Raw genomic sequence first — 24,789 nt, forward strand, 5'->3', positions numbered from 1 at the left:
TTTAAATGAAAGCTTAGATTTACAGGATGCTGAACTCTGCACCAATTCTGCGCTTTGCTCATGTTCAGCCGCCCCGGCCCCATCTCCCGCTAAGCCGGGCACACTACTAAACGCACCCACTGTAAAAGCAGTGAATATCGAAATTTCTACATTAGAGTTCCCCTGTCTGGTGCCTACAAGGTGTGTTCGACTGCAACTCTCACAAACCCCAGCCAGTATGCCCACTTTCGCCACGCTGGCTGGAGATAATGGAAACTGTAGTTCAACACATTTGGAAGGAGCTGAGCTAAACATCTGGGAGAGGCTGACCTACACGGACCAGTAGCTACATCACCAGGCGTACCGGACAGATGTTGACATTTTCAGCAAAGCGTGGAGGTAAGTGATGTTGGGGTGTCTGCGACCCAAGGAACTCAAAACAGACAGACAAAAAAAAAACCCCAAACAAACAAGGATACTTCACACAACTGACTATGGGAATCGTAGAGTTGGAAGGGGCCTCTAAGGTCATCAAGTCCAACCCCCTGCTCAATGCAGGAATCCACCTTAAGGCATACCTGACAGATGGCTGTCCAGCTGCCTCTTGAAGGCCTCCAGTGTGGGACAGCCCACAACCTCCCTAGGTCACTGGTTCTATTGTCGTACTGCTCTAACAGTCAGGAAGTTTTTCCTGATGTCCAGCTGGAATCTGGCTTCCTGTCACTTGAGCCCCTTATTCCGTGTCCTGAACTCTGGGAGGATCAAGAAGAGATCCTGGCCCTCCTCTGTGTGACAACTGTGTTACCATGTCTCCCCTCAATCTTCTCTTCTCCAGGCTAAACAAGCCCAGTTCTTTCAGTCTCTCTTCATAGGGCTTTGTTTCCAGATCCCTGATCATCCTGGTTGCCCTCCTCTGAACACGCTCCAGCTCGTCTGCATCCTTCTTGAAGTGTGGTGCCCAGAACTGGATGCCCTGCGAGAAGGTGTGGTGACACCCATTCACTGAGCTGGCTTTTTAAGAAACGGACTTCAAGAGAAGTTTGATCAAGGGGCCTAGGAAATGGCCTTATCCCAGGCCAATCATAGATTCCTAGAATAGCAGAGTTGGAAGGGGCCTACAAGGCCATCGAGTCCAACCCCCTGCTCAGTGCAGGAATCCACCCTAAAGCATCCCTGACAGATGGTTGTCCAGCTGCCTCAATCCATCTAGCCCCATCTATTCTGACTTTTTCTCCATCACCTGCTAGACAAGACCCTTTTGAACGGGGGGTGCCCGAAACTTTCTGAACGGAAAACTTGTGCTCCCCTCCAGATCTACAGCCCCTGTCCATGACAGTGAAACAAACAGAGCCTCCATTATCAGAGGCAGTATGTCTTTTACATTGAGGGCAACCCTGGGGAAAGGCTGGTGCCTTCACGGCCAGCTTGAGGGACTTCCTGGAGGTAACCAATGTAAAACGCAGCCCTGATCCAGAAGGCCTCTTCGTCATTCTTGGGCGAAAGTGTCGTCTCGGGATTTGTTTGAGACAAGGTGTGGAATCTGTGGTCCTCTGGGTGTGGTTGGACTCCCAACTCCCATCACCCACCACAGCCAGCATGGCCAAAGGCCAGGGATGATGGGAGTTGTACCCAGCAACGTTTGAAGGGTCACAGTTCATTCCAGCCCTGTCTTAAGGCATAACTAATCAAGTGATCCCCAAGAACGTAAGAGTACTTTGCTGGATCAAACCACCGAGATCAGTATCCTGTTTCCAACAGTGGACAGCAGCTGGGCAGCTCACAAGCAGAGCATGAGAGCGAGGAGGAAGACATGCTGTTGACCCTACAAGCCAGTTCTCAGACCATCTCTGTACATGGAAAAGCCATCTAGCTCATCCTTCCCAACCTGGTGCCCCCCAGATGCTTGGGGGTGTGCGACGACTCCCAGGATTCTTGACTGCTGGCCGTGCTGATGGGAGTTGAAGTCCACAACATCTGGAGGGTTACCAGGTTGGGGAAGGCTGTGTGGATATTTTTTTTAGCTAGTTTTGCTTTATTTATTAAATTTATACCTAGGGAGGTTGTGGGCTCTCCCACACTAGAGGCCTTCAAGAGGCAGCTGGACAACCCTCTGTCAGGGATGCTTTAGGGTGGATTCCTGCACTGAGCAGGGGGTTGGACTCGATGGCCTTGTAGGCCCCTTCCAACTCTGCTATTCTGTGATTCTACACCGCCCCATAGCCGAAGCTCTCTGGGCGCTTTACAGAAGTTAAAAACTGAACATTAAAAAGTATACAAAATTTAAAACCATCAAAAAAAATATTAAAAAATTACAGTATCCACTTAAACAACAACAATTCTGGGGGCCATTAAAAAACCAACAAACTTAGTATATGTTGTTCAACGCTGATAAATGCTGTTTACTACCTTGGGTAGTTCCTTTTCTGACTGGTTCAGACTGAAACTCTGAGTGGATCTGCTGCCCCACTGATATCGGAGCCACCAGACCCCACTGGATATCAGGCCAGTTCAGGGGTGAAGAACCCCAGGGCCAGGGGCTAAATCGAGCCCACCTTGGGGACCAAAACTGGTCCTAACCACACATTCGTTCCCCCCAACTAACTGATCATTTGGTGGTCTTCTGGCATTTGTACACTTCTAAAAGCTGGGAGACCCTCTCCTACAGCGGAGGATTAAGCTAAAATACATGTGTACTGGGCGGTATTTCTGGCCTGACTCTTTTTGCCTTCATCCCCACCCACCACCCTTGGAACGCGGCCTCCAAAATCTTCTCCAAAATAGAAACACGGCCCTCAGGCTTCAAGTGATTCAACCCTCCTGTGTTGGATGGTTCCGTGTTGCCGACATGGATACGCACGTGCGGACATGCGTTTTACCATGTCTGCCTTTTCAGTAGAAATCAGGCAGCCGGTACCAGAAAGAACTTACACATAAGAGTAGTAATATAAGCTAAAGGACGCCAACCAGTTTTTCAAAACAGACAACGGGTGAGGGAATGGAGGGTCCCCCCCCCCCCCAAATTTTCTTCCAGCACCAGAAAACTGAGCAAGAAAACTTTTGCCCTCTGTACGGCTCCTTGGCCGCAGGACCGAAGAGCAAATCTGGAGTGCCTACTATCAGCTTCGGCTGATACGCCAGCTGCGCCCTTCCTGGGGTCAGAAGACCTAAAGACGGTGGTGCACGCGCTGGAAACTTCGAGACTCGACTTCTGCAATGCGCTCTACATGGGGCTACCTTTGTGCGTAGTCCGGAAACTTCAACTAGTTCAAAATAGGGCAGCCAGGCTGGTCACTGGTACACCTACACTGTAGCTTCAACATTTGCTGCGTGCACAAACTTGCACCACGCCTTGGATGGGGAAAATCTCTTCACTGGCTGTCAATTCGTTTCCGGGCGAAGTACAAAGCGTTGGTTATCACCTTTAAAGCCCTACATGGTTTGGGTGCAGGCTACCTGCGGGATCACCTTCTCCCGTTCAATCCACCCCGCACACTCAGGTCCTCTGGGAAGAATTTTCTTCAGCCAGCCAAAATTAGGCTGACGGGTATTACCCAGAGGACCTTCTCTTCTGCTGCTCCCAGACTGTGGGATGGCCTGCCGGAGGAGACTCATCAACTTAACAGTCTTTTAGCATTTAAGAAAGTTATGTGAACCGCCCAGAGAGCTTCAGCTATGGGGCGGTATACAAATGCAATAAATAATAATAATAGTAATACTACTACTACTAATAATAATAATACCAAATTTCTTCAATTCTAAGACACCATCGATTGTAAGATGCACACTAATTTCAGTACCGACAGAAAAAAAGACTTTGATTCTATGAAATAATAAGCGCACCCCGTTTTTAGAGATCATGGAATCACAGAATAGCAGAGTTGGAAGGGGCCTACAAGGCCATCGAGTCCAACCCCCTGTTCAATGCAGGAATCCACCCTAAAGCATCCCTGACAGATGCTTGTCCAGCTGCCTCTTGAAGGCCTCTAGTGTGGGAGAGGCCACAGCCTCCCTCCCTAGGTAACTGATGTTTATTTGGGGGGGAAAGTGCATCTTAGAATCGAAGAAATACAGTAATAATAATAATAATAATAATAATAATAATAATAATGACTGATCTCTTCCGGCAGGCCTATCCAGTGGAATTTTAGGATGCTTTTAGGATGCTTTTAGGATGTTTTAACAATGTATACTATGTTTTTAATCAGTATTTTATGTATTGTTACTATTGCTCGCCTCGATCCAAACGGAGAGGCGGGTAAGTATTATTATTATTATTATTATTATTATTATTATTATTATTATTATTGCCACTGGGACCATTATGGAAGTGATCACCACTTCAGGGACTGCTGCACGTATAGCCAGTTGTAATTTATTTATTTTTTCTTTGAAAGAGCATCAAAGGAGGAAAACTCAGCAGACTTGACAACCTCCAGGCGCAGGGCGTGGGGCGGGGGAGACAGGTTGGGGGGTTGGATTTCACTTTGTTCTAATTGCCTGTAGCTTCAACATTTGCTGCGTGCACAAACTTGCACCACGCCTTAGACGGGGGGGGGGGGGGGATAGGGTCTGTAACACACGCCCCAAAATCAAAGCGATTCCCCTTTCGACAATAAAGTTCATCTTGCTTTCATGTTAAAGCAGCCAGGACAAACCTGGAAAAGACAGCCCCGGGGAGGGGGGGGGGGGAGAAGGAGAAGGAAGGCGGGGAATCCCCAAGTTGTTACCAGCGCCTAAAAATAAAGCTTGAACCTCTTTTGTTATCGCTATTTCGGGAATGTGACCCTCTATCGCAAAGGACCCGTTTTGCCCAAGCCACGAGAGGAAAGGGGTTTCGGCGCCCACATTTGCGCTGGTCAAACGCAGGGCTCGATCCTTTCATTTGCCTGGGATAATCCTTAGCTGTAGGAAGGGCCAGAAACAAGCAAAACCCACCGCTCGCTTGATAGAACGCCACTGAGTCGTTTACGTTTTATAAATGTCATTTTTCCTATTCATTCACATACACAATTTGGCAATTCTTTTTACCGTTAACCACAGGGCTGCATTACACCTCTACAGAGGGTAACGCTACCTGTGGCTACCTGGGAGCCCGGGCAGGTGCACCCGTTTTCCAATCTTACTAATCGTGGTACCCTTTAAAGCCCTGACTTCCAAAACCAGCTTCTCTTTCTGAACTCAAGGAAAAGCAGAATTCGCATCAACCTCGCCACCGACACAACGACACCCCCATGGGTCTAGTTCCCACTGAAGAGGGCAGGCCCTTTACCACCTCAAGCTGCAGGTGTGGGGCTCAGGTGAAGTCAGCACCGGACCACGATGGAGGTAGGTAAGCCCCCCTCCCCGGCACCAGCGCCAGGTAAGCCCCCCTCCCCCCCACTTCCTTGTGTTCGGAGCTCCGGATCGAAGCGAAGCGATCCGCTTTGTCTCGATCTGCAACTCCTCCGACCCGATCCAACACCTCCCACCCACCCCGCTAGAGATGTGAATACCTGGGGGGGAAATGAGGAGGAGAGACGAGAACTGAGAATCCCCCCCCCCCGAAAACAACATATCCCCCAATCCGTTTTTTTCCCAGGCCTTCATATCTCTATCCACCTACCATGTCAAAGAGAAGTGCATTAACCTGCTAAGCTAGTTTGCTACGTGCAGGGATGTGGCAGGAGGGGTGTGGAAGCAAATCCCAAGATGTGAGCCTTCTACGTGCGGTCTGAAACGGTAGCCTTACATCTTTCTCTGAGGAATCCAGCGGCAGGATATTTACTTATTCATTACATTTATATCCCGCCCCACAGCCGAAGCTCTCTGGGCGGTTTACAAAAGTTTAAAACAAGGAACATTAAAACCAAATATACAAAGATTTAAAAGCAATATCATTTGAAACAAAAATTCTGGGGGCAGTTAAAAGAACTCAGCCTATGTTGTTAACTGCCTGGGAGAAGAGAAAAGTCTTAACCTGGTGCCGAAAAGACAACCATGTTGAACCTCGTTGGGGAGATCATTCCAGAATTGGGGGGCCACCACTGAAAAGGCCCTTACACAGTCCTTGCCCAGTTTAGTCTTTACAACAACACTGTGAGCTTCAAAGCTGATTTGAACCCAGGCTCAGGGCAACTGATCCCCCCTGCCAGAACTAGGCTAATGGCTAAGGCGTTGATCTTTTAACCATGAGCAAGGCAACAGTTTGCTTTGTGCTGAACTGGGCCAAGGCTCATAGCCTTCAGTTGCACAACTTGGGATAAGGCTAGCAAAAGGCAGCTGCCATTTCAAATGAGATTTTTAAAACCACCTTGTGTATAAGTCTGAAGAGATTCGGGGAAGGAGAAGGGAAGAGTCTCTATTTAGGATGACAACAACCCAAATTGTGGGGAGGGGGAGAGGGGGGGTGTTGAGAGCAATACCTGATCCTCCGAACTGTGTACTCGCAAGCGTTGTGGGTCTGTTTTTACCATTAGCCACCGGTAAGGGGAACATCTAGAAAAAAAGAGAACAAATAGTCAAGAAATTACATAGAGAAGAAGAAAGAGAGGATTGAGGGGAGACTTTGCTTTAGCAGGGATAGACCCAAACTTTCAATCTCTGGGGCGGAGTTTCTTTCTCCTTGATTAAACTGGAAGAACACTAGACTTAATATCTCTACTTATAAAGGTGAACGTAAGTATGTGGCTTTGTATGTCCAGAAAGGTTTACCCACTGCTCCACGAGCTACAAACGTGAAATTTGGCACGCTGATAGGTCTTATTTATGTATTTATTACATTTATATACCGCCCCATAGCCGAAGCTCTCTGGGCGGTTTACAAAAGTTAAAAAGTCAACATTAAAAGTATACAAAATTTAAAGCCATCAAAAACATTTTAAAAAGTATAAAAACAACAGTTCTGGGAGCCGTTAAAAAACAAACTTAGCGTTGTTAAATGCTGTTAAATGCCTGGGAGAAGAGAAAAGTCTTGACCTGGCGCCTGAAAGATAACAGTGCGAGCCTCATCGGGGAGATCATTCCAGAATTGGGGGGCCACCACTGAAAAGGCCCTCTCCCTTGTTGCCACCCTCCGAGCTTCCCTTGGAGTAGGCACTTGGAAGAGGACCTTTGATGTAGAGCGCAGCGTACGGGTAGGTTCATGTCAGGAGGTTCATGTTCCTCTCTCATCTCACACTAGTAGGTTCATGTTCCTCTCTCATCTCACACTATTGCCCCGCTCGTGCTCTTCGCTCCTCTGATGCCATGTTTCTCGCCTGCCCAAGGGTCTCTACTTCCCTTGCTCGGCTTCGTCCATTTTCTTCTGCTGCCCCTTACGCCTGCAACGCTCTTCCAGAACATTTGAGAACTACAAGTTCAATCGCAGCTTTTAAAGCTCAGCTAAAAACTTTTCTTTTTCCTAAAGCTTTTAAAACTTGATTTTGTTCTGACTTTTATACTGTTAGTTTTACTCTACCCTGTGCCTGTTTGGTGCATTCTCTTCCCCTCCTTATTGTTTTATTATGATTTTATTAGAATGTTAGCCTATGCGGCAGGGTCTTGCTATTTTATTGTTTTACTCTGTACAGCACCATGTACATTGATGGTGCTATATAAATAAATAAATAATAATAATAATAGGAGAGGCATTCCGCTAGGTATTGTGGTCCCAAGCCATGTAGGGCTTTATAGGTTAAAACAGCACCTTGAATTGGGCTCGGAAACGTACAGGCAGCCAATGCAAGCGGGCCAGAATCGGGGTTATATGTTCGAACCTTCTGGTTCCAGTTATCAATCTGGCCGCTGCATTTTGCCCCAGTTGCAGCTTCCGCACCATCTTCAAAGGCTGCCCCACGTAGAGGGCGTTGCAGTAATCTAATTTGGAGGCCCTCCTGTACAACGTACCCTAAAAAAAATCCCAAAACCTGAATTTGTGCAGTTGAACTATTTTTAAATAATTTAAAACAAGTCCTACGCTGATGCCTACAACGCCCAGCAACTGTTGAGGAAGTGTTTCACAGAGGACAGGGACACCAGTGGAATGCCACAGGCTGGGAGATGTAGGCATTTCAGAGATCTTAGGGATCAAATGCAGCCACATGGGCGATCACCTGCGATCTCTGAAATGGCTACACATCCCAGAATGCCTTGCCCGGAGCTGCCCCGGGTCCACTGAGAGCCACTTTCCACCATTCCTCAGCAATGCTACTGGAGAAATTGGCAAAGGGCAGCATCACCTATGAGCAGAAAGAAGCAGATTAACGTTATTCGGGGACCTGAGCAACGCCGGGAATACCTGATAGTTAGCTCTCCCAAGAGGTGTCTTGTTTGCAACTGCTGGTTAGACCACTTAATATTGCCCTATTTATCCAAAATAGGACTTCAACAGTCAATCAGGCCATCAGTGAGATTTAACAAATTGATCACAAATGGTTCACTTATTAAAAATACTCCCTGGTTAATTGGCTAGCAGATTATTATTTTTTCAAATAATTATTGTTAGTCCAAGTACTTATTTGAAAATGGCGGGTTGGTAGGTGCCTTCTTCAAAGAGGCATCATAGAATAGTAGAGTTGGAAGGGGCCTATAAGGCCATCTAGTCCAACTCCCTGCTCAGGAATCCACCTTAGAGCATCCCTGACAGATGTTTGTCCAGCTGCCTCTTGAAGGCCTCTAGTGTGGGAGAGCCCACACCCTCCCTAGGTAACTGGTTCCATCGTCGTACTGCTCTAACAGACAGGAAGTTTTTCCTGATGTCCAGCCGGAATCTGGCTTCCTGTAACCTTTCCTCTTTCCCTTACCCAGAACAGAATGCCTTTTCTGACCCTAAACATTCTTTTCTGTTTCCCTGGAGGGAATGCCTCTTCCAAAATGAGGCATTACCATTTCCTCCAGTGAGAAAGAGAGAGAGAGAGAGAGAAAGAGAGAGAGAAAGCTTTTTTAAAGATACTTCCTCCTGCTACACACACATGTATCATCTAATAAGAAAAGAAGTATAGTTCTTGCATTAGAGCGAGTTCAGAGGAGGGCAACCAGGATGATCAGGGGTCTGGAAACAAAGCCCTATGAAGAGAGACTGAAAGAATTGGGCAGGTTTAGCTTTGAGAAGAGAAGACGGAGGGGAGACATGAGAGCACTCTTCAAATACTTGAAAGGTTGTCCCACAGAGGAGGGCCAGGATCTCTTCTCGATCCTCCCAGAGTGCAGGACACGGAATAACGGGCTCAAGTTACAGGAAGCCAGATTCCGGCTGGACATCAGGAAAAACTTCTTGACTGTTAGAGCAGCACGACAATGGAACCAGTTACCTAGGGATGTTGTGGGCTCTCCCACCCTAGAGACCTTCAAGAGGCAGCTGGACAACCACCTGTCAGGGATGCTTTAGGATGGATTCCTGCATTGAGCAGGGGGTCGGACTCGATGGCCTTATAGGCCCCTTCCAACTCTATATTTCTATGATTCTTTTGCTCATATGCCAAATGAATTAATTGAAGATCTCTTTAAATGGACAGCAGAGGGGGGAGAAGGGGATTCTCTGCTCTCTTCTCTCTCTCTCTCTCTCTCTCACGCACACACACACACAGTGTCCCCCACCTCTCCGCCCCTGCCAATCACAACAGAGCTAAAAAGCACCGAGCCTGGGTATATCTGCATTGCTGCGCCCCTTCACCGGGTTCCATTTTTTGGGCCACACTCCGGTGTGATGACATGTGAAGCTGGGGGGGGGGAGGTGGGGGGCGTTTAAAAAATAAAATAAAAAATGTCTCTAATTTTCCAAAAATCCCTGCGGGAAAATATTTTTTAAAAATATTTGAGTCTCCTCCCATTTTTCCTGGTGTTTTTTCAGGCCTTCCCATCTCTATCAGGATCTAACAGTAACCAAACAATTTTTTTTAAAGAAATATATAACACAAAACTTGGTCCAATGGCCAACCCTTGTTGCCAGTCTACAGTACATCACAAAATTTATTCCCAGGGCTCAAACTCTGAGAGTCACTTTCAATCACGCTGCTGGGGGCTCACTTGGGCTGGAAGGGGGGAAAGGAAGGAAGAGAGATAAAACTTCAAACCCGTTCAAAAACATTTACATCAGGCCACATGAGAAAGGTCGAAACATCTCCCGGATTTATGACACCGACCACTCGTTTCATCCTGCTGCTCCATGTGTCTTAACCAAATCACTGCAACAGGGAAGCACCCTCCAAAATACACATACAATTTTCCTGCTTGAACCAAGCAGGAAGAACAGTGGGAAAATATATCTCTATATCTATTTTCTCGCCTTTGCTTTCTAGCCAGCACTGGGACAATTTCAAAACAGAATCATAGAATCATAGAATAGTAGAGTTGGAAGGGGCCTATAAGGCCATCGGGTCCAACCCCCTGTATGCATGTAAACACACACACACACACCACTGGCCCCGTTCAGAAGACACTTTAAACCAGGGCTTTAACCATGCTGGTTAAGACAGAAAGCCAGGCCGTATTCAGAAGACACCATAAACCACGGTTTTAACCATGCTGGTTAAACAGAAAGCCAGGCCGTGTTCAGAAGACACCTTAAACCATGGCCTTAACCATGGTGGTTAAGCCAGAAAGCCAGGCTGTGTTCAGAAGACACCATAGACCATGGTTTTAACCATGCTGGTTAAACAGAAAGCCAGGCCGTGTTCAGAAGACACCTTAAACCATGGCTTTAACCATGGTGGTTAAGACAGAAAGCCAGGCCGTGTTCAGAAGACACCTTAAACCAGGATTTTAACCATGCTGGTTAAGCCAGAAAGCCGGGCTGTGTTCAGAAGACACCTTAAACCATGGCTTTAACCATGCTGGTTAAGCCAGAAAGCCAGGCCGTGTTCAGAAGACACCTTAAACCAGGGCCTTAACCATGCTGGTTAAACAGAAAGCCAGGCCGTGTTCAGAAGATACCTTAAACCAGGGCCTTAACCATGGTGGTTAAGCTAGAAAGCCAGGCCGTGTTCAGAAGACAGCTTAAACCATGGCCTTAACCACGGTGGTTAAGCCAGAAATCCTTAGTCACCATGGTTAAAGTCATTGTTTAAGGTGTCTTCTGGACACAGATGAGGGGAAAAATGGAGAAATAGCACCACAAAAAGGTGTAGAAAAAGAGGCTGGCTCTGGTGCTATACAGGATGATAAATGCAGGCTGGCATTTGTCAAAAAATAATGTTTTTATTTAAAAGTTCAAGGAGGCTCAACATTTCGGATCGTCAGATCCTTCGTCAGGAGCCACAATGGAACTATATCACAAATACCATATCAATGTAATAAAACATACAAAACAACACCCGCGTTTTAGGTAATAAACATGACGTGTCTCAAAGATTTTATCGAACTCTGATTTCTATTAACGAATTCTTTTAATGTTATCGGTATAGCATGATTCCTGTCTTGGGAACATGCCCGCTTACAATTACAGGGTTTAAGGCGTCTTCAGAACGGGGCCACGGGGACACCAATTACGAACTCAAATTTAAAATGTGAGTTTTAAATAAGGAGTGGTAGAAAAATCCCTACATCTATTACTGCTTGGTTTGAAATGGGGGACTTAGGATGCAATCAGACCCCAGCTCTGGGGCATGTAGGGAGCTGTAGGCCCCTTTTTCTGTCTAAACATTTTATTTATTGATTGATTTATTAAATTTATATCCCGCCCCATAGCCGAAGCTCTCTCTGGGCGGTTTACAAAAGTTAAAAACAGTGGACATTTTAAAAAGTATACAAAATTTAAAACCATCAAAAATATATAAAAAAAACAACAGTATAAAACAGTATCCATTTTAAACAACAACAGTTCTGGGGTCCGTTAACAAACAAACTTAGCATATGTTGTTAAAAGCCTGGGAGAAGAGAAAGGTCTTGACTTGGCGCTGAAAAGATAACAATGTTGGTGCCAGGCGAGCCTCATTGGGGAGATCATTCCAGAATTGAGGGGCCACCACTGAAAAGGCCCTCTGTCTTGTTGCCATCCTCCAAGCTTCCCTCGGAGTAGGCACTCGGAGGAGGACCTTAGATGTTGAGCGCAGTGGACAGGTAGCTTCATGTCGGGAGAGACGTTCCATCAGGTATTGTGATCCCAAAAACCAGCACCTTGAATTGGGCTGGGAAACATACAGGCAGCCAATGCAAGCGGGCGCTTTTATGCCCTTGACCTGCAAGGTGCAAATTCCCAACTCCCCCAATTCTGCTCTTCTGTGAGTTTCCAATTCTACCTCACACTCCCCTCGATATGCCCGAGTCTTCATAACCATTAGGAGGGCTTGCTTTTCAAGTCACCACTCCTTTGTGGCACTCTGTGCATGCTAAAACTCCTTGCCCGCAGGACTTTGCTCCAGCATCTCCCAGAAACCCGCCCTCCCGTTGCAAAGACACATGGGCCAGAATTCCGAGGTGCACCTTCGGTTCAGAGGGGGAATTGGCCAAACCTGGAGAATGACCACACTGCTGGTCCCTGGAGTAGAGGCGAGTTTTTGAAGAGGTGGCCGGTTTTGGCCTGGGGTCCCCTCACCACTTGAGCGGCCACTAACAGAACTGGATAAGCCTCCAGCTGAAAAGGGAGCCACGTAAAAGCCAAGCCAGGCCGTCAATCCATCATTGACCACACCATTCGGCAGGCACAACCCACTGGCTCCATTCAGACAACACGCTAAATCAGGCTGCTGCATTCCCTTAACCATTTTGTGGTTAAGCAGCAGGGTTTAGAGTGTTGTCTGAACGGGGCCACTGTCTGGAGTGAGCTGCACTGTGGCCTCACCACGGGCAAATTCACCACCACCTATTTCCGGGCTCAAGTTAAAGGAAGCCAGATTCCAGCTGGACATCAGGAAAAACTTCCTGACTGTTAGAGCAGTACGACAATGGAACCAGTGACCTAGGGAGGTTGTGGGCTCTCCCACACTAGAGGCCTTCAAGAGGCAGCTGGACAAGCATCTGTCAGGGATGCTTTAGGGTGGATTCCTGCAATGAGCAGGGGGTTGGACTGGATGGCCTTGTAGGCCCCTTCCAACTCTGCTGTTCTATGATTCTATCATTCTGGCTGCCCTCTCTGCTCCCTCGCTCAGAGATCCTCATAAAGACTGCTCTTTCCCCCGCAGGAAGGAACAAGAGATCTGTGTTGGGTGTATGGATCTCTGTGTGCTGGGATTCCCCTTCTCCCATTTCATACGAGAGAGCTGGGACTTTGAGGGACAAGCGCCTCATCTACACCAAGCAGGATATTCCACTATGAAAGTGGTATATAGAAGGCAGAAGCCACACAACTGCTTTATAGCAGTATGGAAGTGGACCGACAATCGTTAGGGCCCATTGACACATATACCATATGCCGCTTTCATACCGCTACATCCTGCTTGGTGTGGCTTCTGCCTTTTATATACAGCTTTCATAGTGCAATATCCTGCTTGGTGTAGATGAGGCCTGGGACTGCCTTGGGAAGTGGAGGGTTCTCCTTCTTTGGAGGTATTTAAGCACTGGATGGCCGCCTGTCAGGGATGCTACAGCTGCATCCTCTACTGCAGAGCCTGCGTGGAACAGGGGGTTGGTCCATGGGACCTCCAAGACCCCTTCCAACTCTATGGATAGGGAGATATTTTTCTCCCTCTCTCAAAATACTAGAACCCGAGGTCATCCCATGAAACTGATGGGTGGGAGAGCCAGCACAAATAAAAGGAAGGACTTCTTCACACAGTGCAGAGTTAAATTATGGAACTCACTACCACAAGATATAGTGATGGCCACCCATCTGGATGGCTTTAAAAGGGGGTTGGATCAATTCCTGGAGGAGGTGAAGGCTATCCATGGCTACTAGCCCTGATGGTTGTGTGCTATCTCCAGTATTTGAGGCGGTAAGCCGGTGTGCCCCAGTCGCTGGGGAACATGGGTGGGAGGGTGTTGTTGCACCATGTCCTGCTTGCTCATCCTTGGTTGGCCCCTGTGTGAACAGAGTGCTGGACTAGATGGACCCTTGGTCTGATCCAGCATCAGGACACTTCTGATGTTCTTAAGGAGGAGAAGGAGGTGGAGAAGAAGAGGAGGAGAAGGAGAAGGCTTGCACTATGTCCTGCTTGCTCATCCCTGGTTGGCCACTGTGTGAACAGAGTGCTGGACTAGATGGACCCTTGGTCTGATCCAGCATCAGGACCCTTTTTATGATTCTGAAGTCATCCAGAGGACCTCTCCAAGCTACGGCCAAAGGCAGGTTAGCTAGTGAGTACAATGGAAAGGGCCTTTTCGGTGGTGGCCTTGCAGCTCCGGAATCAGCTTTCCGTTAGGGGTTTGCCAAGCAGGCCTTTGCAAGTCTTCAGGAAGGTTCTGGAGACCCACTTACTTTCGTGGGGTTTTCCACAGCCTGCAGGGGTTTCAGGTGATATCCCTTTGTATAGAATCCTTATCGAACATTTATCTATTGCTTTTTCTATTGTATTATTTTTATTTTGCCTGCTAGCTGGCAGCATTTGGTTCCCAAGAGGGCCTTGGTTTGGGGCTCCAAGCTTGCCTCCCTGGTTCTGACATTCCCCCAACACCCTTCCCCCAATTTATTACGACTGAGAAGAGCTCAAATGAGGACACCTCTTTAAAACGGTTTATATCAGTAGTGACAACTGTTGGGGTCCAGGACCCACTCCAGATACAGTTTTCAAAACGTTTTGAAAGTGTCATATCCTGCTTAGTGTAGACCTGGCCCTACAGTTCAGGAACCGATTCCCAACTGACGGTGCTCACGGAGGAGGAAGCCACAAGGACCTTGAGGTGGGATATTAGCATCACGGCCCACAATCCTCTTGGTGCTTAGGTGAAACCAGGGGACCAGTCCTGCCCTGTGACCTGCTATAAAGTTCCCTCGAATCTGGGCAGTCCTCTTGCCAACAAATGAACAGACCATGCAATCCGGAAAAAACTCAGTCCACTTTCCAGCCATCAAATATGCCACAGATAACCAAGAAAAAAAAACTGCTTATGGACTAGGAACTTTTGCCAGCTTAAAAAAAGACTGTAGCCCAAGTACAGCAGCAAGTTCAGAATTAACTGCATGGCAGCCCCAAAGACATTTTTTAGCTACTCCTGGGATGATTAGAAGAGGAATCTAATTAGAAGAGAGCCGGTGTATTGGCTAAAGTGTCGGGAGATCCGGGTTCGAGTCTCCACACGGCCATGGAAGCTCACTGGGTGACTTTGGGCCAGTTGCAGACTCTCAGCCCAAGCTACCTCACAGGGTTGTTGTTGTGAGGATAAAAAAGGCGGGATATAAATGCAAATAATAATAATAATAATAATAATTTTAAAAAAACTACCTGTCTCATAACGTCCTTCCTATGGTGCAGCCACAGTTGAAATAATGAGTGCAGAGTTCTCATTGCTACAACTTCCTGCCACTAGGTTCGATGGCTTTTAAAAGGAGGGATTTGATAAAGTCATGGAGAAGCAGGAGTCTATGAACAGCTATTAGTTATGACAACTCGATGGAACCTCCATAGAGCAGAGCAGAGGCCGACCTCTGAGGAACAGCTGTGGGGAACAGCACCAGAGAGGGTTATTATAGCCTTCATACCCTTCTTTTCGGTAACTGGTTGGTTATGGGATACTGGGCTACATAGGAGCAGGGCCTTCTCTGCTGTGGCACCTCAGCTGTGGAAAGAGCTCCCTAGGGAGACCCCTACACTATATTCTCTTAGACGCCAGGTGAAGACTTTTTTTTATTTTCTCCGTATTTTAACAGTCTATCAATTCACTTTAACTTTGCTCTTTGAAATTCGTGTTTTAAATTTGTATGCACTGGTGGTGCTTTTATATGGTATTTCACAGGTTTGTTTTAGACGTTGCATGGTTTTTAATTTTTGGGAACCGCCCAGAGAGCTTCGGCTATTGGGCGGTATAAAAACGCAATAAAAAAATAAAAATAAAATAAAAAACCCTTTGTGCTGGGGCTGATAGGAGTTATAGTCCAAACAACTGAAGGACACGGAGTTAAGTAAACTGGTGCTATCCAAATCGGAGGGTACCGGACAGCCCCCTTCCACACCAGTGGGGCAGCTGCCTGCCCTACACACCTGCTAGACTGTTCACCTTTCAACTTTGACCACTGCGTACACATTCGGAAGATAACAGCCTCTGCGGCAAATCTAAGGATTGTAAACAGATTTGCCTTCGACAAACAAACAGAAATTCTTTCCGTAAACCAGAGGATGGAGCGGAAAACGGGTCTTTTGAAAGCCCCTGAAAACACCTTAAAATTATCAGCGCGGAATGGATTTGTGAACACACAAACGGAAAACAGCCGTCACAGCAAAAGGCAGCCTTGGATTAAACCATTTTCCAGGCCATGTGGAAGAACTGCTTTAACGACACCCAGAGTGCCTGCAGACTACAAGTCCCACAATGCAGTGCATCATGGACAAAGAGATCCATGGCTCGTACAGGACGCTGCAAAACAGACAGTACAGCCGCAGGAGGGGAAATAGCCAGAATTGAGCAGGGGGCAGACAGTTTATCCCAGCACTACCAAAATGGTGCGTGTGATGTGCATAATTTTGCACATCATTGCATGATGCGCAGAATTCGGAGATACTCTGACATCCCGGGGGTGCAGCTCAGCTTAGGTGACTCCTGCTTACTCAGGACAGAAATGAACAAAAAAGAGAAAGGATCACACTGTGTTTATCTCCTTTCATGACGTGGTGACTCCCTGCCTCCTTCCAGGGAGCCTTGGAGGCTTCCTTATCTTAAAAAGCCTAGACCGCACCCCCTCTTCAAAGTTCAGCCCCGATGACACAACTTTTCTTTGGCCAGTTTCATCCACGAAGCACCCGTTGGTCTGTTTTCGTAAAATAAAACCCGAAAGATGACGCTGCGCTGCGACTTTATAAAACCTCACTCCCGTGCCTCAAACTTGGGGTGACGAAATCACCAATAAAATAAGTCTACAAATTTAACCGTCTGGGAAAGAGCAGAGGCAGGGCCTCGAATTATTTTTCTTTGCAGGGGTCTTTCGTCTATATGGCAATGGAAACATGACCAGGGCCTCATCTACACCAAGCAGGATATAGCGGTATGAAAGCGGTATATAAAAGGCAGGAGCCACACCAAGCAGGATATAGCAGTATGAAAGCGGCATATGGAATATGTGTCAATGGGCCCCAACAGTTGTCAGTGCACTTCAATACCGCTATAAAGCAGTCGTATGGCTCCTGCCTTTTATGTACCACTTTCATAGTGGAATATCCAACCTTGTGTAGATGCGGCCCAGAATTCCTTGGAATAACAGAAGTGCTGAATCAATCCCAGACCACTGGAGGAGAATCCCTCGATTCACTTTTGCAAACCACCCAGAGACCTTCAGCTATGGGGCGGTCTATAAACGTAATAAATAAATAAAATAAATAAATCAGAAGGAACTCTCTTCCCAGGGAAGCTAGACTGGTGCGATTTGCTTTAGGAAGCAGGCAAAGACTTTTTTCCCCCTCGTTCCGGCAGGCCTTTGGCGAATGAACTGGACCTCCGTCTGTGCCTAGAACTTTTTAAACTGACATTTTAAATGTTTTAATACTGGGAATAAGTTTAATATACTTTTAACTTTTCTATCTCTCTATAGGTTTTTTTTTAAAAAAATTGTAACGCTGCCTTGACGCCCAGCATTGGGAAAAAGGCGGAATAATAATAATAATAATAATAATGAAAAGAAAGCTGTTCAAAAAGATGCACTCCGACACGCAATTTGGAGTCCTTGCTGACATGCACACAACCCCCATACATCTGCGACAAAGACCACGGATCTGCCCACAAGAGGGGACGAACCCTGCACATCTGCTGCTTTTGGTGGAAAGAATGCCTGGGCGCATGTATGCGCAAAGTCCTCAGCACCAGCGCATCCATAATAAAACTCCCTGGATTAATGGAGGCGAAGACGGTTCTGGGGAGCGGCGGGGGGGCGGGACGGACAATCCCACCCGCTCTTCCCTGGCAGTAAAGCTCCAAGCACTTACTTCCAAGTAAGCCCCCATTAAGGTGTCAAAGGGCGGCTAGAAAAGTACTAGCGACGGTGCCCCACAGCGGGGAGAGAAATCAGAATGAATGCACTATTAACGCTCCGGGTTTTGCATTTGCAGGGTGAGCCTCACGCTGTTCCCCGCCTTACGACAAAGACTTTTGAAAGAACGGTGGCGGAGAGCGACCGAGCGATTACCTGTTCCTCTGTGGTCCCACCCTCACCCCGAAAGCCACCTCTTAAGTCTTCACAACAAGGAGACCTTAGCAATTACTGGTCCCCCTTGATACACCCAGCGACAGAGAATAAACAAGTTGGAACATGCAATACCTCGCAGCCTGTTTAACCTCACGCGCGGGCTTCCTCCCTCCCCCCCCTCCATCCCAGGGAATGCCGGGAACAAGATGGAGGTGAAGATCTCTTCCCCCCCCACATCACACACATGCACCAAACCCAGGCCCCCACCAAAAAAGAAAGAAAGAGAAAGGCATCTCACTTACCATACTGAAATCCAGCAAATCACTCAGTTCTTTGTCTGTTCCTGCTGCGGCCATTCTCTGCTGCTGGTTCATATTCCCACCGATTCAAATGTCCGTCCTTTTATGAAGTGGGGGGGGGAGAGAAAGGGGGGCAGGGAAGGGGATGGCAGGAGAGGAGGCGGGGTGGGGGGAGGAGAGAAAGAGAGGTTGCTTAATGAAGGAACCAAGCCACCCAAAAGAGAAATAAATACGAGATGCAATTTGCAAATCCTTCCCAGAATTATAAACCCGCTCAGACAGAAATTTTTGCCAGCCAGCAACAAGTGAATTATTGAACACACAGACGTCTCTGTGTGCGTGCGTGCATGTGTGTGTGTGTGTGTTTTATTTTTTCTCCTCCGGCCAATTTCTTGACTTCAGAACCAGTCTGCTGCAGCCAAGAGAAAATTTGCTAGACATGGGGCAGTGATGGTGACCCGAAATCCAAAAAAAGGTAAAGGTAGAGGCCGTTTCTGTTCCTGGGACACCTGTTGTTCTATGTATGTGTTCTTAAATAAAAAATTGAGAATGGTGAGCCTGCCCTATCTAAGTTAGCACATTAAAACACACACACCCCACCATTAGATCTCCTAACCTTTGCTGTGAGCTTTCAGCTCATGGAAAGTAATTTTGAACCCCAAACAGATTAACTATTAATCTACTAGTCTGTAAGGAGTCGGTACTTTTTTGGAGCGTTTGCCACTACAGAGCAACAGGACAATTCTTCTGCAAAAACAGAGAGCAAAGTAACTTTCCTCCCGGTCTCCCATGAAAAATACAAACCAGGTCGGTGTAAATATCTACATTATTATAACACTCTATTTCTGCCTCCGTAAAAATGGTAAGGGACTTACTCCAAAAACAGCCAGTTTCCCTAAGGCTGCAGCCTTGCATGCTTACTCTAAGGCTTACCCAAGTGTAAGCCACGTTGCGCTCAATAGGACCTACTTCTGAGTAGAAACGCCTAGAACTGCATTGTAAGTCCAGCTGAAGTGAAACTTTTTATTTGTTATTGCATTTCTATCCCGCCTTTTTTCCTGCAAGGAACCCAAGGCGGCATACATAATCCTCCTCCTCCTCTCCATGTTATCCTCACAACAACAACCCTGCGAGGTAGGTCGGGCTGAGTCTGTGGCTGGCCCAAAGTCACCCAGTGGGTTTCCATGGCCAAGTGGGGCCTAGAACCCGGATCTCCCAACTCCCAGTTCAACACTCTAACCACTACACCACACTGACTTTGCAATGAACTAAAAAAAATTCAATCCACTAATGTCCACACAAAGGGATTTCAGTGCAACCAACTCGCTCTAGATCGGGTGAAGAGCAAAATATTAAGATGGGTCCCAAAGAAAAGTTTCCCTGAAGTTCTCTCTGACCAATCACAAGGACGGCTTCATTTTCTCGCCGCCCAAGTTTTGCCAAGCCTCATCCAAAAAAACAGATTGCCCCTCACTGGGGCAAGGAACCAATCCTGACTTCCTTTTGCAGCATGCCACACTGAATCTATTCCAGCAGGCCTATCCAGTGGAATTTTAGGACGTTTTTAGGATGTTTTAATCACGTATACTATGTTTTTAATCCGTTTTTATGTGTTTCATATTCTCTGTTGCTCCCCGCCTTGATCCAAGTAGAAAGGCGGGTAAGAAATAAATTACCGTATTTCTTTGATTCTAAGACGCACTTTTCCCTCCATATAAACATCTCTAAAAACGGGGTGCGTCTCAGAATCGCAGACGCGTTTATTATTTCTTAGAATCAAAGCTTTTTTTCGGTTGGTGGTACTGAAATTCGTGCGCGTCCTACAATCGATGGCGTCTTAGAATCGAAAAAATACGGGTATTATTATTAATCTGCATCATATTGCACATCACTTATCCTCCAGATGTGATGAACTACAGCTCCCACCATCCCCAGCATACTGGCCGGCAGTGATGGAAGTTGTTGTTCCACACACATCTGGAGGGCATCTGCTTGGGGTCAGCAGGTGTGCACCAAGAGACAGAAGCGGTTGACTTCGACCAGGAAGAACTGAGTTCAAATTACTGCATTTTTATGTCCCACCCTTCTTCCCAAGATCAGCACACGTGGTCTATCTCCCCCGGTCGTTCCTCACAACAACCCTGCAAGGTAGGTTAGGTTAAGAGATAGGGGCTGCGTTCAGACAACACGACAGCCAACAGTTGGGGTAATAATCAACTCAACAATTGTTTATCCACACACAACATGATAATAATCAACCGTGGTGTGGATTAGGATCAGCGCTGACTTGACTCACTTATCCCTTGCCCTCTCTCCCCCCTCAGTCCTCCCGCTAGTATCCCATCAGCCACTGCTGCCGAAAATCTATCCTGCCAACTAGACTAGAGTGGCAGCCACCACTTTGACCACTCTTGCCTTACAACTCTATGGCTGACGAAATAAGCAATGGTGGCTGAGAAAATAACCACCCATGTCCTCCACACAACGCGATCACCAATGGTGGTTCAAACAGCCGACTCTGCACAGCGTTGGTTATTTTGGCCAAACAACCAACCATTGGTTAAAGAACTCACTCCACACAACACGATAAGCCATGGTGGGTTAAAAAAAAAAGCGTTGACTATTTAAACCACCATTGGTTATCGTGTTGTCTAAACCCAGTCAATGACTGGACTAGGGTCACAGTGAGCTTCACAGACAAGCAGGGATTTCAACCTGTGTTTCCCCAGGCCTAGTCCAATACACTAACCACTACCACACACTGCTCATTGGACAATCTCTTGCCAGTAACTGGCAATCTCTACATTACAGGGTTGTTGGGAGGATAACCCACACTTGGAGAAGAGACAGGATAAAAATGCATAAACATTTCTAGTGTGGTTTGATGGGTGACATTGTGTTATTGTCCAGCTTTCATTGTCTGTACAGTGTTCTGAAAGCCTTAGTCTAAAAGCAGCCGAATAAATAAATAACTGTGCTGCATGTACATTGATGGTGCTATATAAATAAAGAAGAAGAAAAAGAAGAAGAAGAAGAAGAAGAAGAAGAAGAAGAAGAAGAAGAAGAAGAAGAAGAAGAAGAAAAAATGACCATGAAAAAATGTAATAAAACAAACTAGATGTTATTAATAATATGGACAATGGAGCCCAAAGTGTAACACTTTTAAAGTCACATTGCTTCAATGCTCAATTTTGGCTCGATTATGCCCTGTATATTTTTGGGGTTTTTTTTACGACTACGGAAGTAAATATTTCCAAATGCCTAGACAAATATCAACCATATCAATCCGTTCTAATACATACACATCGCATCACACTTATCAATATCGTATCAATCCTATATCTGGCAGCCAGTCTCCCTGAATGCAGTGGGACTTACTTCTGAGTAGACACGGCTAGGCCGATGAGTAAATGGGTTGCAATTCGACTTGCAAGGGAGTAAACCCTATTGAGCTCAACTCTTAGTAAATGTGTACAGGGTTACACTGCAGGTTGCTAAGTGAAAAACACAAGCATACCCACCCCAAACACTGGCTACTAGCCATAGTAGCTGCGTGGACTGCACTGAACAGGGGGTTGGACTAGATGGCCTTTTAGACCCCTTCCAACTCTGCTATTCTATGATTCTATGATCAGGAAAAACTTCCTGACTGTTAGAGCAGTATGACAATGGAACCAGTGACCTAGGGAGGTTGTGGGCTCTCCCACACTAGAGGCCTTCAAGAGGCAGCTGGACAAGCATCTGTCAGGGATGCTTTAGGGTGGATTCCTGCATTGAACAGGGGGTTGGACTAGATGGCCTTTTAGACCCCTTCCAACTCTACTATTCTATGATTCTATGACTCCCCAAGTACAAGAGGCGGCAGGTACCCATTTAATGCATCCAACCCTTTTTGCATGCCTTTGGGTCTCATTGTTCCAGGATGACACACACTAGGGGATACCTATTATTCCTCATTTCTGGAGACAGATTTGTTATTGCAAGTGAAAGGCACTCTGATATGGAGCTCCGTGGCATATCCTGTTCGATGAGTGCGGAAAACTTGGCTCAAAACCAGAGAAATAAGCAGTGGGGCTTGATCCCCAGAAATCTTAAAGAAATGGCACCCACCACAATCAACCCAGCACCCTTTCCTAAGATACAGTAATCATACTAAAGAATGCCAGGCATTTGGTAGAGGGGAGTTTTTATTGCACTCCTCCCTAAATAAGTAATTAAATTATTCTTACTACATTTTCCTCATATTCCTCCTCCGTTATCGGTTTGCAAGTCGCAGGTCAAAATTAACTAGCCGTTAAGGTAGTACGAGACAGTCACAATGGAATCTTATTCATGTTTACTTGGCAGGAAGTTCAATCGGGTCCAATGGGACTTACTCCCTAGTAAGCACATTTATGATAGCAGTCAGCCTCTAATTAAGATGCAGCTCCATGCAGACGCGCGTAGACATAAGCACGATTTAATACTGCTGGGCTTACTCCTGAGTAAACATGCACAGGATTGTGTAGCAATCTCCGCTCAACCCAGCCTGCAATTAAAACACACACCATACACATTGTTTTCCACATGAGTTAGAGAGGGTGGGAGCCGTGGTGCAGTGTGTGTGTGTGTGTTAATGTCAGTGAAACATCTGGCAATTTTTTTTTTTTAAAACAATTTTACAGTTGCCTTGTTTGGCCGCAGAAGAAGGAGAGAAAGAGGTTTTGATTGAAATATACACATATACCCTGTCCTCATCTCAGTGGGTCAGGACAGAGGCAGGATGGTATTAAAACGGAGTATTTTCCTGACACGCAGACAAATCCTTATAAGATATCAGTGGGTGTTTTTTTTTTGCAGGGGGTGGGAACTCACCATGAGCATAAATACTGCTACACAGCCACCTGCATAAATTGCAGAAGACTCAAAAGGAGCGGAGAAGAGATAAAACGTATTTTGGGGTTTCCAAGTCACTTTAGATTTTTGATGATGATGATAATGATAATATTAATAATAAGGCCTTCCAGAATGCTGCTTTGGTGGTGGTGGGGAGAATTATCTAGGGACTTGGAATTAACTCCCCCACATAAACAGTTCTCACTCAAATGGCAAAGGGTATCCTTTCCCCAAAGCCAGAAACGTGAAGGTCTCCCTGCCCCCCCCCCCCCCATAATGCTAGGAGGCAGGCAGGGATTAAATCTTCTGAGTTGGATGGGCGTGCTCCTTTCTGTCACATACACACACCCCACACAAAAACCCACATGAGCAAATTTAAGATGGGTGGAACGCAGGAAGGCGTTCTGCCCCCCCTTCCAACCACCAGAAAATAACATTAAAATGTTTTCCCCAAAACAATGCAAAGTGGTTTTCAATGGAGGTTCAGCCGCCCTAGCACCTGCCCCCCCCCAACTGAAACATTCCCACCACACCCCCTCTGCACTTCAACCTGACTCATTTGGGGCTCCTTCTGCCCAAGCTGAAAGAGTTTATTACTGCAGGACAAAGACTTGCAACCAGCTTGCCTGAACCCTTTCTCTCGCCCCCCCTTTCCCCACCATGGCCCTCCTCCTCCCTCTTTTCCACCCCCCCCACCATAAGAAAAAAAACCCCAACCCAGACAGGGCCACCAATACTTCTTAGAGGGCTTCTACTTTCTAAGTATTCAACCAATGCAATTTCTCTCTCAAACACACAAATAAAAAAGGGGTGAGAGAAAAAGAGAAAGAGAGAGAGAGAGGAAGAAACCCAACACAAAGCAAAGTGTGTATGGTGTGTGTGTGTCCTGCCTCATGTACCAATAAGAAAAGTTTGCAATACACACAAAGATTTACAGCAGCTGCTTTTCTCTCTCTCTCTCTCTCTCTCTCTCTCTCACACACACACACACAGCTTTTTACTTACTAGGTAAAATCCACATTACGACCCCCCCAAATTTGGTTTAATTCAAGAAGACAAGGCATCTCTTATATGCGACCAGCTGCTGTCTGGGGCCTCCTTCCCTCCTTCCATGCACCCCCTCCCTAATTGCAAGAAGATACAGACTTAAATTTGGGAGGGGGGGGGACCTTGGGGTTCAAGTCTGCAGTGATGGTAGCTTAAGATTCTACACAAATTACAAGTGGCACCAGAGAATCCACCCACCCTGCAACGAAATCCCAATATTCATTCATATTATGCACACACGCACTTACGTATAAATACATTTTCTCACACTTTATATATCTAAAGAAACAGTGAATTGTACAAAACACCATCTGGACGCTTACGTGTGAGATCTGTACACCAGTAGGAAAAAAAAAGTTTTTGGTGTTTTTTTGCTTTTGAGGCCCAGGGCAATGTTATACACCGAAAACTCAGCGTGATTACAAATTTGCA

At 46.5% G+C, this 24,789-nt stretch overlaps 1 protein-coding gene across 17 annotated transcripts in view; it reads right to left on the bottom strand.

Moving 5' to 3' along the window:
- Positions 1-24,789, bottom strand: part of TCF3 (transcription factor 3) — a 133,748-nt gene that overhangs the window by 106,422 nt on the left and 2,537 nt on the right. For all 17 annotated transcript variants that reach the window (XM_063147192.1, XM_063147189.1, XM_063147188.1 and 14 more), the window contains exons 2-3: positions 18,439-18,535; positions 6,381-6,453 (exon numbers count right to left, since the gene is read on the bottom strand). In XM_063147192.1, coding sequence (XP_063003262.1) covers positions 6,381-6,453; positions 18,439-18,510 — 145 coding nt within the window. In that variant the 5' untranslated portion in view covers positions 18,511-18,535. The remainder of the gene's footprint in view (positions 1-6,380; positions 6,454-18,438; positions 18,536-24,789) is intronic.

This window comes from Elgaria multicarinata, chromosome 23 (genome assembly GCF_023053635.1).
Source record: "Elgaria multicarinata webbii isolate HBS135686 ecotype San Diego chromosome 23, rElgMul1.1.pri, whole genome shotgun sequence".
NCBI lineage: Eukaryota > Metazoa > Chordata > Lepidosauria > Squamata > Anguidae > Elgaria > Elgaria multicarinata.